Below are 18,203 nucleotides of genomic sequence, written 5' to 3' on the forward strand. Positions count from 1 at the left end.
ATACGAATTACGTTTCTTATAACAAGAAGAATATAGTTACATAGCTTAGCTAGATTGAAAGAAGGGGATAGGTATTGAATGTATATGATAGGATGTCTATAGGATTAAAATTCAAACTTTTTATTAATTACTAGTATTGCTTTAATAGTTTCTGGTCCCTCGAAGACTAAAGCCCTGGCTGTTAGATGAAAATAAAATTGAATACGTTATGTAAGCGATATATGTGAAGATTAGTATAACAATAAAGCTGAGAAAAAAGTTAATAATAATTAGAGCTACGTCACGGTTATATATATCACATGCAAAATGCAAGTAATATTCAAATCTTCAGAGCCATGCATGGATATGGGGAAAATTAAGAAGAGTTTGTTTCCTTATATCTCTGATCAATTTAATTATGCTTCCAAGCAAAGACGCGTTTGTCAAAGAACTCACATGCATACAGTCGAATATTACCAGTCAAGGTTATTATGTTACTTTATAGTAGTTTTTCCATTCAATATTCAAATCTTACTCAAAAAAAGGAAAACCGTAATGAACATCCCATATATGGTGTCCTGTATATAAATACACAAGTAGTTTTTTTATGAGATAAAAAGGTAAAAAAGTAAATTATAATAATAAAAGAAATATGTATATTTTTTTTTTTGCTTCAAACTTCAAAGATATGAATTTGTTAGGTTGCTTGTACATTATTATTACATTTTTACAAGATTCACATCATGATCAGGACCGTCCATTTGATTTTAAACGGCAGATGGAGCTTTGTTGGATTGAAGAGTACGGCGGGTTCTCTCTCTCTCTCTCTCTCTCTCTCCGCGTACTATTCATTCATTGGCTATCTCTCTCTTTTTTGCAGGTCAAGCTGTTACATTTTGGCTACAAACTGACACCAATTTGAGAGAGAAACCGAACAAAGTTGTTACAAAAAGGAAACAACGTACGTAATTATAACATCTCTTGCAGGGGTAAATTCGTCCCAGGGGTAGAATAGTAAAACACAGCGGGCAGAGCTGGGAAGAGCGAGAGAGCAATATACAGTAATAATAATGAGATGAGATAGAATTGAGAGAGAAACAAAGAAACACACACCGAAACCGAAACAGAATAGATAGGCAAAAAGAGAGAGAGCGAGAGAGAGAAAAGAGAGTTAGTACTGAAGTGAGTGAATCAAATCAAATTCAGCAGTTCGAGATGCTTCCGAGGGGCGTTTGGCTGGAAGGAGGCGATGAAGAGGCTTCCGCCGCCGCGGCGTGGAGTGCTCAGGCGAACCGGGAAGAAGAAATGGCGGGAATGGGAATGGGAATGGGTATGGGTATGGGTATGGGTATGGGTATGAATATGGGCATGGGTATGAATATGGGCATGGGCATGGGAATGGGAATGGGAATGGGAATGTCGTCATTCAAGTCGATGCTCGACGGAGAGTGGTTCATAAACCCTCCGCCGCCGCTTCCTCCGAACGATCTCGGCTTCTCGGCGGAGGTAGAGCACAGCCACAACCAGAACCAGAACAACCAGCAGAGTCTTCTGCTCCACCAGAACCAGCTTCCGATGGAGTTTCTGGCTCCGCCGCAGCTAGGGTTCCACTTCCCGGCGGCGGAGGAGGCGCTGGAGGCGCCGAAGCTGAGGCCGCTGGAGGTGTTCCCGCCGGTCGGAGCTGAGCCGACGCTGTTCCAGAAGAGGGCGGCGCTGAAGCGGAAGAAGGAGGAGGAGGAAGAAGAAGAGGATAACCAGGAAGAGAGCATGGACATGACTTACGACTCGGAGATGATGACGATGATGATGACGTCAGAGGACGGGAAAGGGAAAGGGAAGAAGAAAGGCCTCCCGGCGAAAAACCTCATGGCCGAGCGCCGCCGCCGGAAGAAGCTCAACGACCGCCTCTACATGCTCCGCTCCGTCGTCCCAAAAATCAGCAAGGTATATAAGTTAACGCATTTCGAATCGAAATTATTCACTGTAATTCATTATCGTGATTGAATGAATTTCGATGAACTATAGATGGACAGAGCGTCGATATTGGGGGACGCGATAGACTACCTGAAGGAGCTTCTGCAGAGGATCAACGACCTCCACAACGAGCTGGAGTCAACGCCGACGCCGTTGACTCCGACGGTGGCGGGGAGGATCAAGGAGGAGGTGTTTCCGGCGAAGAATCCGATCGGCGGCGGCGGAGGAGCTAGGGTTGAGGTTCGGGCGAGGGAAGGTCGGGCTGTGAACATCCACATGTTCTGCGGAAGAAGGCCTGGGCTGTTGGTTTCCACCATTAGAGCTCTGGACAGCCTCGGCCTCGATATCCAACAGGCCGTCATAAGCTGCTTCAATGGCTTCGCTCTAGACATTTTCCGAGCAGAGGTAATGATAATCAATTTAATCATTCTTCTTCTTCTTCTTCGTTATCGTAATTTAATTTGTGGTTTCTCTCGCAGCAATGCCGGGAGGGACAAGAGGTGTTGCCGGAGCAGATCAAGGCTGTGCTTCTGGATTCCGCCGCCGCGTTTCATCCCATCATCTGAGTTCTGGATCATCTCGTTTCATCCTTTTTAAAAAAAAAAAATGTAAAATCTTGTTTTTCTTTTGTTTGTCAAAACTTAATTAGACGTTGAAAAAGAAGTAGCTAATGTTAGTGGTATGTTTTAGCAGCTGAGAGAGATATGAAATGGATGGTGATTGATTTATGGGATTTCACATAGTTTTAGATTTTAATCTGGGCTGGCCCATGAAATGAATGGGCTGCTGTGCTGATTATGGTATGAGTTGGGATTAGGATTGTCTTAACTATAAATTAGTATACGAGGTATGGATGTGATATCTCATATATTAATTATTGTATGTTCCTTGGTTTTAATTAGTCGTTGATTCTCATTGATTATTAGCGAATATTCATGGCTGGCGAAGGAAGCAAAAGCAAAATAAGAAACTGGTTTTTTTTTTTTTTTTTTTTTTTTTTGAATTATAAGAAAAGAAACTAGTGTTTAAAAGCAGAGCTAGTTGTGGTTTGTTTTGATAATTGAAAAAAATAAAACAAAATTTGAAATATGGATTTTGAAATGAAAAGAGCGTGGAGGTGTTGTTGAATTTTTTTATTTTTTTTGAAGTGGAGGTGTTGTTGAATTTTTTTATTTTTTACTTTCAAAAAAATAAAATTGTTTTATATATAAATGAAAGAAGGTGTTGTGGATTGGGTTTGTGTTTTACTCCTCACGATTCACCACGTTTGTAGAGCAGAGCATGGACCACTTCGATCTTTTAGCAAATGAATGAATGTTGTGCATTGCGTTTTCATAGTAAATATTTTATGCGAATATATATACATTAGTAGTAAATAATCACAGCTGATGAGAACCAGGATATCGGTGCTAAAGGAAGTTTAAACTAAGGATTCGAGGACTGTCAACACAGAGTAATCGAGTAGAGATAAGAATATCGAAGTAGTTGGTGGTTTATATACACATTAGTCGAACAAAGTTTGAAACTTTGAATCATGACCACGAAAAGAAATAAAGCTTAGGCAATGAGGTTCACATACTTGAGGCCTTTATAATCATGAGTCTATATTTAAAATTGTTCATATAGGATATTGTGGGACCTATTTTCTGTATTATTGGTATTATAATAAAAAATAAAAAATAAAACCATATTATAAAATGTGATACCGAAATTTTTGTCTCATAATTATCCGAGAAATGGAAATGAACTGAGATACCCATTTAGTACCAATTTTTTCAAGTTGTATTTTTTTAATTAAAAATATAAGAATTTTTTTTTTATTGCATTTATGATTAAAGTAAAAGAAAAAAAAAATGAGAAATATGAGAATTCCGAAACCCCGAAATATGAAACTGAGAATTCTCGATACCATGGAAAATAGTTTCGAGATTTTTCGACACCATTATTTACGGTTCTGAGAATCTCATTTCCCGCAAAATATGGGACGGGACCAGAAAATCTCATTTTTCTATATCAACTTTATCTATATCATTGGCACCTTTACATTTTACTTATTTTTTCCCTCTATATACGTTATTTTATGAGAGAGACTACTTATAAATTTAATTTTATAGACCTGGTAATTACCGAAAGACTCATGATTAGACTTGTTGTTACTTGTTACCAACTTGGAAATTAGATTTTTATCACATTTTTAGACAAAAATATTCAAAGCTTATAAACCGGCTCAAATTTAATTCTCCGGTCATTCCAAACTTAATTAATGTCAAGTTTTGGTTTTTGACACATAAAAAATTATAATTTTCTTAAAAAATTAACTTTTTGTTTTTTTATTCATTTTGAATTCTATTATTGATTTAATTTTATTGAAATTAATTGTATTTCATCAGATGTAATCGGAATATATCGGATTTCATACAATGGTATTTAAAAGCAACAACAAAACTATATTTTTATGATGTTTTTTTTTTGTATTCTTTTGCCTTTTTTTCTCTCTCTCTCTTATTAATTTATGCCTTTATCGTATGCTTTTTGTGTTAAGATTAGGAATGACAATGTGTACGTGTCGGATCGGTTAAAAATAGAACTGGTACCCAAATTTTTTTTACTAGTTTTTGAAGTGGATCGGATGCCATGTATTTATTTAAGATTTTCTCGCGATAGATAGAGACGATCCATGTTCTCGTTGTGATTTTGAAGAATCTTTAGAGATTATGATCATTGGAATCTATCCCAAATAATCACGGCCTTCTTAAGGCCACTAGAGAAGCAATGTTAACGATATTAATGGCATACTTGATATCTCGAGTCTGCCTCTTATATCAGCACGTGTGTCTCGAGTGTTGATCCACATCAACATTATCTACTGTTGATTAGACTCGATTTTAAGTTCTAATTCTGCCTCTATATATCCATCTATGTAGAGAGTAAAGACAATTCAACTTAAATCCTCGTTGTACTCAACACACACACACACACACACACATATATATATATATATATATAGAGAGAGAGAGAGAGAGAGAGAGAGAGAGAGAGAGAGAGAGAGATTTCATATTCTAGACTTTAAAACTTTCAAAATATCTTAGCTGCACCTCTTATGTTCATAATATCTGAAACTGGATTTTTTTATTTTTCGGACAAAAATACCCTTGAATGAAATTTAGACCATATTCAAATTTTTTTTTTTTTTTTTTTTTTTTTTTTTTTTTTTCATTTTACTACTTATCTCTCACTATAAATATTGGATTCTCTAAAAAATTGTGGATTTCATGGATTAGAGTTCAAAAAAAGGGGTAGGTTCTCTTGTTTTACATTTCGAATCCGTTTAGATTAAGTTGGATTGATATTTTGACTTAGGTTAGATTTAATGTTAAATAGTCTTTAAATTTTCGGAACATTTAGACGGTTTGCGATGGTTAGAGATGAATTTTTTTCTTTTTTGCGACAGTTCTCAGACAATTTGAGATAGACCTTGCGACGGTTTGAGATAGTTTGAGATGCTCTGGGACTGATAAAGATGCTTGTGGCAGATAAAGATGCTTTGTGATGAATAGAGGTGCTTAAGATGATTTTTCTCAACGTCAATTGAAAAAAAAAGAGTTGAATATGATCTTCAAACTTTATGCAATGGTATTTTTGTTCAAAAAATAAATATAAAAGTCCGATATCAGATAGTATGAACATAAAATGTTTAGCTAAAATATTTTGGAAGTTTTTGACTTTAGAAATGAAATTCTATATATATATATATATATATATAATGCTAACAATAATAGTAATGTGCATGCCACTCCTCCAATTTTGAGAAAGACCGAACCCAAAAAAATTCCAGACCTCAATTTAAAATCAACTAAACTACTTTTTGTTTTGTTTTGAATGACTCAACTATTTCTAGCATTATGTTTTTCCGAAGGAAAAAAAAACAAAGTTAACCCATCTTCGCGATTGGCCAGTCAATACTGGCGACAGCACTATAATCCACGGCCCATCAACGTGCCTGCTTCTGTTTGTTGACTAAATCCAATCACAGCCGTTGATTCTCAAAAAACCTAAACTGAAAACATTAATAATTAACAGTAATATATTTCTTTTACGTGCGAAATCATAGAAAAATAATAGGGTGAGTGTGACACATATTTAACCGAGAGGTGGCGCAAAAAAAGGGTTATACTTATAATCAGAGAGAAGGCGGCGGCGATTCGAAGAGAACAGAGAGGGTGGTTATTCTCTTTTTAATCACTCTCCCTCTCTAGATTGCATTTTTTTCCCTTGCTCAGCTCAAGGTTGATTATTCTCTTTTTTTGTTTGTTTGTTTGCTTGTTTCATTGTGTTTATTTATGAACAATACGACTCTGTGTTGATTTTTTGCATTTTGATCGTCGGCAATGCCAGGTTGAGCTGAGCTACGTTCCAATCGAGCCTCGTTATCTACACGGAACGACTATCAATTTGTCGAAAATCCAGATCCATTGATGGAGATTGCATTGCGATTCTGCGGTGGGGCCAAAACCCCCTCCCCTGTGCCCTCGCGATTCCACGGCCTCCGTTTCGCGAATTCGGTGTCGAGTAGCTCCGCCGTGTTCCGGTGCGCCGGAGAGAGAGTGTCGTTTTGCAGGCGGAGCAGAGTTTCGAGCGCTAGCTGCGAGGCGCGAGTAGCTGAGGTCGTACAGTCGGGGAATCCCAGCCTCGCCGACAAGGACAGACAGTTCTCGTGCGTTATGAAGTTCGGCGGGTCCTCCGTCGCGTCGGCGGAGAGGATGAGAGAGGTGGCGGAGCTCATCCTCAGCTTTCCGGAGGAGTGTCCGATTGTGGTTCTCTCTGCCATGGGCAAGACCACAAACAAGCTTCTAAACGTACATTTCCATTACCTTTCTCTTTGCTCTATTCTATTCTAAACTATGTAATTTTTATTTCTTTTTTGGGTTTCATTTTCCAGGCCGGAGAAAAAGCTGTGAGTTGCGGCGTCACTAACACCTCAAGCATTGACGAGCTGAGTTTCATCAAAGAACTCCATCTCAGGCAAGCAAAAAAAAAAAAGAGTCAAATTTGAATCTTAGAAATGTTTAGTTGGCTCATTCTTTTACTCCGTCATCGGTGCAGGACCGTGGAAGAGCTTGATATAGACAAGTCTATCATCACACGTGAGTTTGTATTGCATTTCCACTCTGTAATTTTTTCTCTCCAACTCATTGTCGTGAATTTTATGCGGAACCATGCTCGGCAGCGTTCCTCAATGAACTAGAGCAACTCCTGAAAGGAATTGCGATGATGAAAGAGCTCACTCTGCGTACCAAAGATTATCTGGTCTCGTTTGGAGAGTGCATGTCCACCAGGATCTTCGCAGCTTATCTGAGTAAGATTGGCGTTAAAGCTCGCCAAGTACGTTCTCGCTCAACTTTCCTCTTATTATCCATTCACATTATGATCAGAAGTTGATCGGAATTTCAGGAATTCTTGTTTTGTGTTCGCCCTAGTTTTCTAAATACTATAGGGTTGCCGCTTTTCTTTGTAGACCGAGAGAGAGAGAATCCTACTCAAAACTCCCGATTTTTTTTTATTATAGTGAAAGTTCCCGCATTGAGAGTGAACTGGAATACATTTGTGTGTATTATTTTTTCTTCATTTTTTTTATTTTCTGGTTTGGTCGGATTCGGGGCTCACATCGTAACACATATGGCCATTTTTATTTTTATGCTTGGTACGAATTCGAATAATTTAATTTTAAATGTTGCAGTACGATGCTTTTGAAATGGGGATTATAACGACAGATGATTTCACGAACGCGGAGATTATGGAAGCAACATACCCGGCAGTTGCAAATAGATTGTATGGAGATTGGAACAGTGAGCCCGCAATTCCAATTGTCACGGGTTTCCTTGGTAAGGCATGGCGGTCGTGTGCGGTGACCACACTGGGTAGGGGTGGAAGCGATTTGACCGCCACGACCATCGGTAAAGCCTTGGGCTTGCGAGAAATTCAAGTAAATATATATTACTATAGATTTATCATACGAATTTCTAATCTCACTATGTTCCAAGTTCATTCACTTCAAACAATCGATTTACACAGGTGTGGAAGGATGTTGATGGTGTTTTAACTTGTGATCCCAACATATACCCACAAGCGAAACCAGTCCCTTTCTTGACTTTTGACGAGGCGGCTGAACTTGCATATTTTGGTGCCCAGGTATTCGCTAGTTTTTTTTTTCTTTTCTTTTCTGCATTACGGTTATTGGCTGATGAGTCGTATATATAGTTGAAGCTATTGATTTTTGGTAAATGAATCGTGTTTCCAGGTCTTACATCCACAGTCGATGAGACCTGCAAGAGAGGGCGATATACCCGTCAGGGTTAAGAATTCGTATAACCCTAAAGCTCCCGGTACTCTCATCACCCGATCAAGAGACATGGCAAAGGCAGTACTGACGAGCATTGTTCTGAAGCGGAATGTGACAATGTTGGATATCGCCAGCACTCGTATGCTTGGCCAATTCGGTTTCCTTGCTAAAGTGAGAAATCGCCGGGGCCTTTAAATTTTTCTGTTTCACACCTCATGTGTCCTCTCCTAATTTTTTACGATACTGTACTTGACTCAGGTGTTTTCGATCTTCGAGGATTTGGGGATATCAGTGGACGTGGTAGCCACTAGTGAAGTTAGTATATCTTTGACGTTGGACCCTTCAAAGCTGTGGAGCAGAGAGCTAATTCAGCAGGCAAGCGTATGACCATCATGATCACTAGATTTGAGCATAATAGAGATCATTTGCTCTTTCAGATCGCTGAGTTTTAATGTTATAATGTGTGGCAGGAACTTGACCATGTCGTCGAAGAATTGGAGAAAATCGCGGTCGTGAATCTTCTTCAGCACCGGTCTATCATCTCTCTCATTGGAAACGTTCAGCGATCATCTTTGATACTAGAAAAGGTGCTGCGAGATATCAACAAAGTACAATCATCTCTCTTAATATATGTATTTGCTGTTGGTGTTTACACAAGTAGTTGTATTTTGTGACAGGCTTTTAATGTTCTTCGCACTAATGGAGTCAACGTTCAGATGATCTCTCAGGGGGCATCTAAGGTTTGCTGTTTTTTTTCTCTCTCGATAATTCAATAAAGCATTTGTTTTTATTTTCCTCTTGTTTCAACGAGGCTTGGGTGTCAAGTAAACGCATCAGTGAATGAGCTTGCTAACACTATATTTGTTTTGCAATTGGCTAGGTTAACATCTCGTTGATTGTGAATGACGACGAAGCAGAGAAGTGTGTTGTAGCTCTACACCATGCCTTCTTTGAGAGTAATAACTCTGAAATCGATTGTGGATCAGAGAACGGTTCCGCTTCATTGTCGCAAGGGCATTGAATTTTCCGTGGTCAGAGACATTAGGCCAAAATTTAGTTGAATAATAATAAATAATAGGAAAAAAAGGCATTAGTAAGTCGAAGTGAGACCTAGATAACGCAAGAGATTTTAATCTAGTTCATTAATCCTGGAACAGGAATTTCGTTCAATTTTTGGATTAAGTTATGTCTGTTGCGGTTTTGCCCATTGCTGTATTATCATATTTGTTTGACGGTTTCTTACAGTAGGAATATTTATATGCCCCTCCAAAGAGGGATGCTGTACTTTATTGATGAGTTTTTTTTATGATGAGTTATGCAATTTTGATGCACATTCTATGTCCTTTCTTTTTCTTCTAATACATGTTTTTATTTTCTTAAATACAAACTTTTCTATTAAACCGTTATATTGAGTGCCTATTGATGTCTCAAGTTAAGTCATGTTTCCAGCTCTAATCAAGATTTTTAGTCGAACAAAATGCTGTGTTTCCAGCTCTAATAAAATCAAATATAGTGTGAGAAGAGAACACGTCTTGAGCAAAATAATCAAAGCTATACAAAAAGGGCATAAATGGCATGTCACATTATAGATTAACTACTGGGTCTATTTAACAGGATTTCACTTTGAAATGTGTAATTACAAGACCACAAAAAAGTTTTATTCAGTAGTAGATTGTAGCTTGTTTTGCTATGAATAATTCTGTGGAATTAAAAAAGAAAAATGTCACCTTTTGATTGGGTTGTACCTCTTCGTTAAAACGATAATATGAAATTTGGGAAAAGAAAACATATATATGTTTATAAGCCAAATCAATCCCTTTTTTGTGCCTTTTTTTTTTAATGTTAAATTATATAAATGCAGGGCATTAACATATGAAAAACTGGGCAAAAATTTAAAAATACCATTTTTTTTTTCATGAAGATATGGGCCAAGGGATTACTGGAAAGGCCCATTTTAAGGCCCAGCAAAGTATGGGCCATAACGGCGACGACGAGTGATGTATAAATAAAATTCCCGGTTCAGGTATATGGTGTTAGGGTTTTGCAGAGCAGAGTAGCCATGGCGTGCATGATCGATTTTCGACGTCTCGATGAAGGCTTCGGCGGCAAAACCTACAAACGCAAGAGACAAGCCCAGGCCGACGGCGAACAAGACGCCATGGATCTCGACGAGACGGTTGCTCCGACGGCGAAGCGTTCTGCGGTGGCATCGTCCGAGAATCCGGACAAGCCGATCTTCGGAAGGCCGACTTACGACGGCGTGATCGCCGGCAAGGTCTCCGGTCGGAAATGGAAGCAGGTCCGGACTCGGAGGACCTCGGCGACGCAGGTCCGGATGGGGAAAAGCGTGGAAGAGAGGAACAAAGAGAAGGAGTTGAAGAAGGCGTTCAGAGAGAGGAAAGAGGAGTTGAAGGAAGTGATCCGAAAGAACAAGACGGAGAAGAGGCTGTTGAGGGAAGCGAGAGAGAAGAAGAAGAAAGAGAACATCATGAAGTCTGGTACTAAGCTTCAGAAGGTCACGAATCCAAAGACCTTAGAGAAGATCAGAAAGTCGAAGAAGAGAACGCGTCTCATCAGTGTACCCAGCGACAAAAAGCCTAAGGACGCTGGTACTGTTGCGATTTGAGTTTTGTATTTTTTTTTTGTTGGTTTTCTTTTTGATGGAATGAAATACTGGTTGTGAACAAGACTAGAGAAGGAATAGAATTGAAATCAGCGGAATGTTTTTTTGTATCAGTGAAATTCGTTGTGTAGAATGGTGGAATTACTGACCCACGCTCTCTTAATATCAATGCATTGAATCAATCAAGGCTTGTGGTCGAAATGAATCACTCGCCATAGTTTGCAGCTAAAATGCCAATGTTACATCGAGTCTGTTTCCACATTTTCAGTTCCTAAAAGAAACATACCAGCACAAAAGGTATAGTCATCATCGGTTCCATTAAATCATTTTTTGTTTCGCCGTGTGGGAATAACCCTACATAGCATGAAATTGGGGGAGATGAAATTGGTTCGGTCACTTGCCATGCTTTTTAGCTATAATGCCATAATTGACCAAGTTTATTATTAAGACAAGAAAAAAAAAAGGAACACCAGTTTCATTGATCATTCATGACATACAAAAGCCTAACATAAGAGGTTTTGTTACTGTGACATACTATATGAGATGTTAAATAGAAGCAGAGAGTGAGTTTGGGTTTGGGGTAAATTGGATGAGTAAAGTGCGGATCTCCATAGGCCCAAGTTCCACCACGAGCTCCGATGCCTCTATTCGTCCTCCTCTTACCACAGCTTCTTCTTCTTCTTCTCCTTCCACTTTCCATTTCAGCCTCTTCTTCTCCATTTCTCCTCTTTCTTGGTTCGCCGACAAACTCATTTCCCTCACTTCGCTTATCTAAACATCACGAGATGATATGAGCCAGTTTGTGTAAAACCAAAACAGAAATCTCACTTTCAGCTTTACCTTCTTCTTTGGGAATAGCTTCTTTAGCTCCACACTCGCCAATTTCGAGTAATCCTTGTCCTCTCCGCTCTTTCCATATTCATTCCGATTCAACAACAGTAATCAATGTCACCAATTCTGTCTCTACGGAATACATATAAATATGCGGGTTATTAATACCTCGTATATATGGGCCACTCGAAGAAGCACCTCTCCATTTTCAAGTTCCTGCACAAAAATTTCCGAATCTTCATATCCAATTCCAACCCTGTGTTTTACTCCTAATCAACACGATATCGCAGCAAACATTATACCTGCAGAGTTATTACTGCAACATTCTCCGGTAGAGCATACGAAGGATCGATTCCTGAGAATGTTGTCACGCGAGAATTCATCCACTCATTTCCTTCCTGCCACAACCATTAATAATAAATCATCAGAATTCGCTCACCCAAACAAATACACACACACCTACGTGAAAACCATTCACCTGTTCTGCAAATGCCAGGAGTAGTGGAGAATAGATCTCTTGACCAGTTGTACGCCGCCACTTGGCACCTTCCCCAAGAGGATCGATTCTTACGTAAAATTTTCCTTGTATCTGAAACACAAGCCCGAAAAACTAAAGTTACTTAGAAGTCATTTATTTCGGGTGGGAGTGGGAGCAAGGAAGTAAGTACTGACAGTTAAGCCACTGCATTTGTCGTTTACACAAACTGTTTCATTCAAAACCTCACCAACTCCTCTCATGTCGTCATGGACTAATCTCCTGTGCAACAAAACGAGCTCGTGATTCAACTACTCTGCCAAAATAACCAACTATTATGAGCCCAAAACAAACCTATGGAGCATCAGCTCAATCTGACCGTCGATTAAGCTGCTTCCACCCACCGACCGATCAACCAAAACTGAAAGTTCCGAGCTTCCGTCTTGCACATATATCCCTAGATTAATCTGACAATGACGAATAACGGCCTCCATTATAAGCAAAGAAACCATAAATAAAGCAAAGATCATTCCTGAAAAAAAAGGCTCAGCAGGAATATCAAGATCAAGAGATGATATCTTACAGGATAGTAATTTCCAGAAATTGGTTGGTTTACTTGCAGTTCCCAGTCTGATCGAAAATCTCGAATCTGCAAATCATTTTGACAAATATTATACATGGAAGCTGAAACTAAACTGAGGAATAAATTAACAGCAAAAATAGAAATAAGATGGGAATATTCCATAATAGAGGAGAAACCAATTAACTAACTAATATATATGAAAGATGAGAAGCAATATATAGTACCCGTTTAATGAAGTCACGGCCATTGGAATCAGTGTAGAACGTTTTATTAGTCTTCATGGTGGTTGTAATTTGAGTTGTGATTTCTTTGCCAACACCATCGTCAATGGGGATAGGTCCAATCTAAAATGTGGACACAAGTTCTCTATATAAAATAGTATTGTAGAAAAAACTTGTGTTCGTAGCTACTCACTAATCTATGCACAATGAGCCCACTTACAGTAAACTCGACTTCCGCGTGTTCCTTTTCCTTGAATACTCTCGTAATCTAGTAATCCACATGGCATATAGTCACGGAAAAGTAGATGTAATATTTCCCAGGTGAGGGGAAAAAATCTACTACAAAAAATAAGATATACTTTGCGTATCTAAATCATGACACAACCTGAGATATCCATGGATTGATCTTCTCGTGTACTTCATCCAATATTGGACCCCGAACAATTCTCAAAAGCACCTGGGTAGACGAACAGAACACTTGTTCATGAACTTTGAATTAACTTAATCTGGGAATAAATGTTCCCGGCTATGTACGAACAATGGGTGAAACAATAGATTAACAATATGTTTATTACCCGGCTTTCAGGTTTAATGGGAAACGTGTCATTTGGACGGAAGACATATGCCCCAGAAGCCTTCAACAGAGGGATACATAAAATAAAGAAATTAATGAAACTCAGCCACAGCCAACTTAAATAGTTCTGCAAGACAATGAGATATGGAATAAAAGATACACAATAGTTGACTACCTGAGGGTCTTTATCAGTCCCATCATTTCCACTGTAATAGCTGTAAGACTGCTTCGCAGATGCTTCAACCTTAACCAATGAGTACAGGACGGTAAACAACCACCCTCTTGTATGCAAATATTAAATAAAAAATGTAGTGGGGTTTTGACCATCAATGATATGGCATACCAGAGTCCTTCTATTGACATAATGTGTGAGCTTTCTTTCGCGTTGAGAATAAATTAGCTTTAGACTTCCTTGCCCAACTTCTAGTTCGTTGTCCATATTTCCTTTTGGTGTGTAGATGGTGGAAATGACTGAACTAGGACCACCTTTATCTAAGGAAAAAAGAAAAGTGGACGAGTATTCACAGATGAAAGAGTAGAACAGGCACTTAATTATCACGCCATATAATTGGGAACACAAGTTAAACTCATGTAACATTCCAATAAACTAACCTGTCTTTTTTGCAGTTGAGACGATGTAAGTGCTGAAACCGATTGGTGGTACTGACACCGAAAACGCAAGCCAATATTTTATCGTATTTCTTGGAGATTTTCCCAAATATGCTCTGGTGTAGTAATTCCTTATGCCTAATGTGGCGTTTGATATAGGAAGAAGCTGAGCTTCTACATTTTTTCCATCAGAATCTTGGACAATGACCCTGTCAGAGGAAACCTACAGAAGAAAACGAAGTTTCACTGAGCCAGACGAGTCAACCATGAATAAGCACATTTAACAGAATGCATAGCCTCCTAAAATTTTCAAGTTCACAACCAGTAATTTTAATGAAGTGTCCAACTCAAAAGGCGAGAACAAAAGAGAAAACTACTAACAGGGATTCGTATAACTTCCTCTCTCTTCCAGCCAAGTGGATTGTAGACGACAACCACCTAAGAACATACGTGATATGAGATCGCATAAAAAAGGCTCGATCATCACTTAATTCTCTATTTATTGGCTTGATAACACAGTTAGATGAAGCGACCTTACCAGACTTTTCCCATCAGACAAGGCAGCTTCTGATGGGGGACAGTAACTTATGTTCAGGAGAGGGCACTGCAAACGCCATAAACACAATAAATTACAGTTGGAAAGATCAACGAAAGAAATCTTGACTTGCCTGTTGTAACTCTGCAGCTTCAGAACTCGAACTTGATTGGGTCAAGTACGCCAGAGAAGAAGCCACTAGCTTTTCAGCCTAAAAACGATTCACGGGCAGCACATTCAATTAACACGACCTGTGAACATTAGTTTGAAACAACATCATATGTCAAGATGGTTGTCGGAAAAAAAAAACACGGACCTCCTTGTAGCCTATTGAAAGTCGGAGTGCATAATCGGCAGCGACATGTGCTCTTTGAGTGCCACTAACTGCGTCGTGATGCTGAGCGATTCCCAAAGCGTCGGCTAGGGCATCAGTGTGCGGGCCCGAAGCCGACCTGCCTTTCAAAACTTCCAACTGCCTCGCTGCCTAATCAAAATCACAAAGAATCAAGAGATGTTTAGGAAGACAAATCACACAATATAAGCCTGAACATATGTGGGAAAAAAAAAATTTGATATACCAGGTAGTAACCACTCAGGACTCTGACATAATGCTTAAGTCCCGGACGACTAGTGAAGTAGCCGGTCCAATACGCATTTGGATGATCTGCATACCTGAAAACAGAGCGTATATTAATACTTAAAAATGGGGCGTGAAATCAATCGATAAGATCAAAGGTGAAAATCTCATTCACGGGAAGAAATCATCGGTCTTGATAGGCCATTTCTCATTGGCTGCGTGTTTTGCATCAGTGTAGATAGATGGCGTTGAATATAATGCATTCACACGCCCATCCTATGAATCACAGAACAGGTCAAAGCAATTGATCTTCTCAATAGGATTTAATGCTGTGTGTGAATAATAGTTTTTAAGGGAATATATAAGACTACCTGGTTGACATAGTGGATGAACTTATCCATTTGTCTGAACCATGAATTTGCATATTGATAGCGGAAATCGGTCCCCATAGCCCACATAATGTGATTTGTCCTCGTCACGTTAGCCTTAAACCATAGACTGAAGTTACAACACAGCTTATAACAGATAATTCGTCTACAAAAATCTCACCTGTGCTAAAGCGGCAGCAACAAAGTCGTTGACACGCTCTTGAACGTTGTAGTCAAACAGAAGAATATCATCCTACAAGTAGAACCCGAACATAACATATGTCTATACAGGTTTTGTCGGAGCATTGTTGAGTGAGAGAGTAAGAGGGATTACCTGAATAGGCTGCGAAACATCATTTATTTCAAACGTGAAACCATCGGGAGGGTCATAATGCCTGGGGAAGATTCCGGTAAATATCTAAGAAGAAAGCGAGAAAATGGAATAATAAGCGATTGAAATCCGAGCGAAACCAAGTAAGGGATAACAACAGAAAAAAAAAAATAAAAAAAAAGGATGGACCTGGGACGAAGCACCAAGGGAACGAGAGCCTCTCCATATGACCTCGAGAGTCTTGTCTTGGAGTCGCTTTGCACGGTCTTGGTAATCGATTCGGGCGAAGAACAGGGAATCAAACCCCAGCTGCAATAAAGAGAGAGAAATGTGGTATGGGGTTATTGAGAGAGAGAGAGAGACACACACACACACACACACACATACCTCGGCCCCAAGAAGGTAGGCCTGCACGGCAGAGTGGCCAAAGGGGTCAATCTGCCAGCCAATTCGCGGAGTCTGAGAGAACTCGTTGATGATGAAGCGATGGCCGAGCGTGGTCTGGTCTATCAAGTCTATGTAATGAGGGGTCGCCTCGTCGTGCATGCACATTCCTCCATTGCTATCCAAACAAACAAACAAACAAACAATCAAAGATCAAATAAGAATAATCAAACAAATTCCAAACGGAGAAGAGTTATTACATGAACTCAAGGCGACCGGATTGGACGAGCTCCTTCACCTTCTCCTTCATGACCTTGCTCTGCTGCCTCCACCATCTCTGGAAAAAGGCCTTTCCAACAAAAACAAACACGCATACACACACACAAAATTACATTTACAAACAAATACATACAGTAAAAATTTAAAAAAAATAAATAAAAAATAAAGAGCTTACAATCTCAACGTAGATGAACTTTCGATTCTTGTCCTCCAACAATGCCGATATCACCGAGTCCAGTACGTTCTGAACACAAGCGCCCTGGAGAAACCAAATGTTGTGTTACATTTCAATTTTCCATCAAGATCAAGCAAGACAAGAAAAGTGAGAGAACAGAAGAGAAGAGTACTCGAATTGAATTGTTGGCTCCGACGTAGTACTGATCCACGGTCTTGAGCCACCCAACGTCGTCGTGTGAGTGTGGCACCAAATGCACGTTTATTTTTCCGGCCACCATCTTCGCCGCCGTGTCGTACTCTATGAACTCTGATTCCACTCCCCATACTAGAAACAATCCCAACCACAACATCATCGGAATCGCCGCCATTAAATTCGATATCATATATAATGACTTTGCCTCCAAAATTCATATATATTGTTCTCTTTGCTTAGCTTCCCTGCAAAGCGACAATCAGAGGTTAATAGGTTGACTCTCTCTCTCTCTCTCTCTCTCTCTCTCTCTCTCTCTCTCTACTGATGTGGATGAGTGATAATGACTTCTTGTTTATTTCTATATTTATTACGTTACATCAATCGTTTATTTGATTAGGACATTCTCGAGAGAGAAGAGTAGGTTTTAAGCGAGCAGCAATAAAATAATCTTATATCGTGATTATCCAATAAGGGTTAGCTTTATCCATTTATCTTTCACATTATTATATAAAATCTATACGACAAAGCAAATATATTTTCCACATTATTTGTGTATGTCGTATTCAAGTTGAATACGACATACACGAATAAAGATATTATAACCAAAGTCCACTAGTAGCTTCTTCTCCATATTTTTTTTAGGGGAGGCCTCGCATTAAAAAACTTTCTAGGACTGACTTCAGGCAAATTGAACAATTTGTTCTCATCTACTTATGTTTTTATTTATTTAATTTGTACATTATAATTTATCCATATGTATATAGTCTATAACAAAAACAAGTTGGTGGGTGTATTTTTTCTCTATTTCTACTTTTGTTTTTTCTTTCTTCTTTTTGGAGAAATGGTGTTGTTGTTAACGCTTATTATCTCTTTAGTTTTAAATCTTCGTTCCCTCAAATGCACCCAAATTCTCTAAAGTCTTCACATTTTAAACGCTTTATAATATACCTTGCTGAGCTAAATACACAGACAAAATATTACCGAAATTCTTCTTCCCTCTATCATCACAGGAAAATATAAGCGTAAGGAAAAGACTCATTCCACTATTTTTTTAGGTGAAGAATACAGCTGAGAAAGGAGAAGGATGAATAAAATAAAATTTAACAAAATGAACACATGAAATGGGATTCTTCCAGAATAATAATGAAAA

The 18,203-nt window shown here is 38.9% G+C and overlaps 3 protein-coding genes across 5 annotated transcripts; 2 read left to right on the top strand and 1 right to left on the bottom strand.

Annotated features, from left to right (window-relative positions):
* The first annotated feature begins 874 nt into the window (after nucleotides 1–874).
* LOC149406447 (aspartokinase 2, chloroplastic-like) lies at nucleotides 875–9,626 on the top strand. Of its 3 annotated transcripts, none has more exons than XM_089606684.1 (12): nucleotides 875–1,746; nucleotides 6,657–6,809; nucleotides 6,893–6,975; nucleotides 7,057–7,097; nucleotides 7,181–7,335; nucleotides 7,691–7,936; nucleotides 8,026–8,142; nucleotides 8,252–8,464; nucleotides 8,552–8,668; nucleotides 8,764–8,880; nucleotides 8,971–9,033; nucleotides 9,174–9,626. In XM_089606684.1, the coding sequence occupies exons 1-12, from the start codon at nucleotides 1,195–1,197 to the stop codon at nucleotides 9,312–9,314; spliced, it is 1,998 nt and encodes a 665-aa protein (XP_089462810.1). In that variant the 5' UTR covers nucleotides 875–1,194; the 3' UTR covers nucleotides 9,315–9,626. The 3 variants fall into 3 exon arrangements, with proteins under 3 accessions (XP_089462810.1, XP_089462794.1, XP_089462802.1); XM_089606668.1 differs by lacking the exon at nucleotides 875–1,746 and adding an exon at nucleotides 6,057–6,239 and having other exon boundaries at nucleotides 6,349–6,809; nucleotides 8,552–8,674; XM_089606676.1 differs by lacking the exon at nucleotides 875–1,746 and adding an exon at nucleotides 6,057–6,239 and having other exon boundaries at nucleotides 6,349–6,809.
* A 677-nt stretch (nucleotides 9,627–10,303) lies between these two features.
* Nucleotides 10,304–11,239, top strand: LOC149406448 (uncharacterized). Its single transcript, XM_089606748.1, has one exon. It carries the CDS (start codon nucleotides 10,353–10,355, stop codon nucleotides 10,917–10,919), a length of 567 nt encoding a protein of 188 aa, XP_089462874.1. The 5' UTR covers nucleotides 10,304–10,352; the 3' UTR covers nucleotides 10,920–11,239.
* A 133-nt stretch (nucleotides 11,240–11,372) lies between these two features.
* On the bottom strand, nucleotides 11,373–17,365 carry LOC149406449 (alpha-mannosidase At3g26720-like). The gene is made up of 29 exons (XM_089606739.1): nucleotides 17,031–17,365; nucleotides 16,859–16,942; nucleotides 16,665–16,753; nucleotides 16,408–16,582; nucleotides 16,210–16,329; nucleotides 16,024–16,107; nucleotides 15,871–15,942; nucleotides 15,693–15,806; nucleotides 15,497–15,597; nucleotides 15,323–15,416; nucleotides 15,061–15,228; nucleotides 14,878–14,955; nucleotides 14,748–14,813; nucleotides 14,591–14,647; nucleotides 14,213–14,432; nucleotides 13,944–14,092; nucleotides 13,776–13,844; nucleotides 13,602–13,661; nucleotides 13,412–13,483; nucleotides 13,247–13,294; nucleotides 13,030–13,149; nucleotides 12,806–12,871; nucleotides 12,577–12,689; nucleotides 12,420–12,504; nucleotides 12,226–12,336; nucleotides 12,050–12,145; nucleotides 11,916–11,963; nucleotides 11,757–11,825; nucleotides 11,373–11,687 (listed from the first exon to the last, which is right to left on the bottom strand). The coding sequence occupies exons 1-29, from the start codon at nucleotides 17,241–17,243 to the stop codon at nucleotides 11,463–11,465; spliced, it is 3,066 nt and encodes a 1,021-aa protein (XP_089462865.1). The 5' UTR covers nucleotides 17,244–17,365; the 3' UTR covers nucleotides 11,373–11,462.
* Between the last annotated feature and the right edge of the window lie 838 nt (nucleotides 17,366–18,203).

Source organism: Urtica dioica, chromosome 1 (assembly GCF_054948205.1).
Source record: "Urtica dioica subsp. dioica isolate 48M chromosome 1, U.dioica_male_clone48M_v1_H2, whole genome shotgun sequence".
In the NCBI taxonomy this organism is placed as follows: Eukaryota; Viridiplantae; Streptophyta; class Magnoliopsida; order Rosales; family Urticaceae; genus Urtica; species Urtica dioica.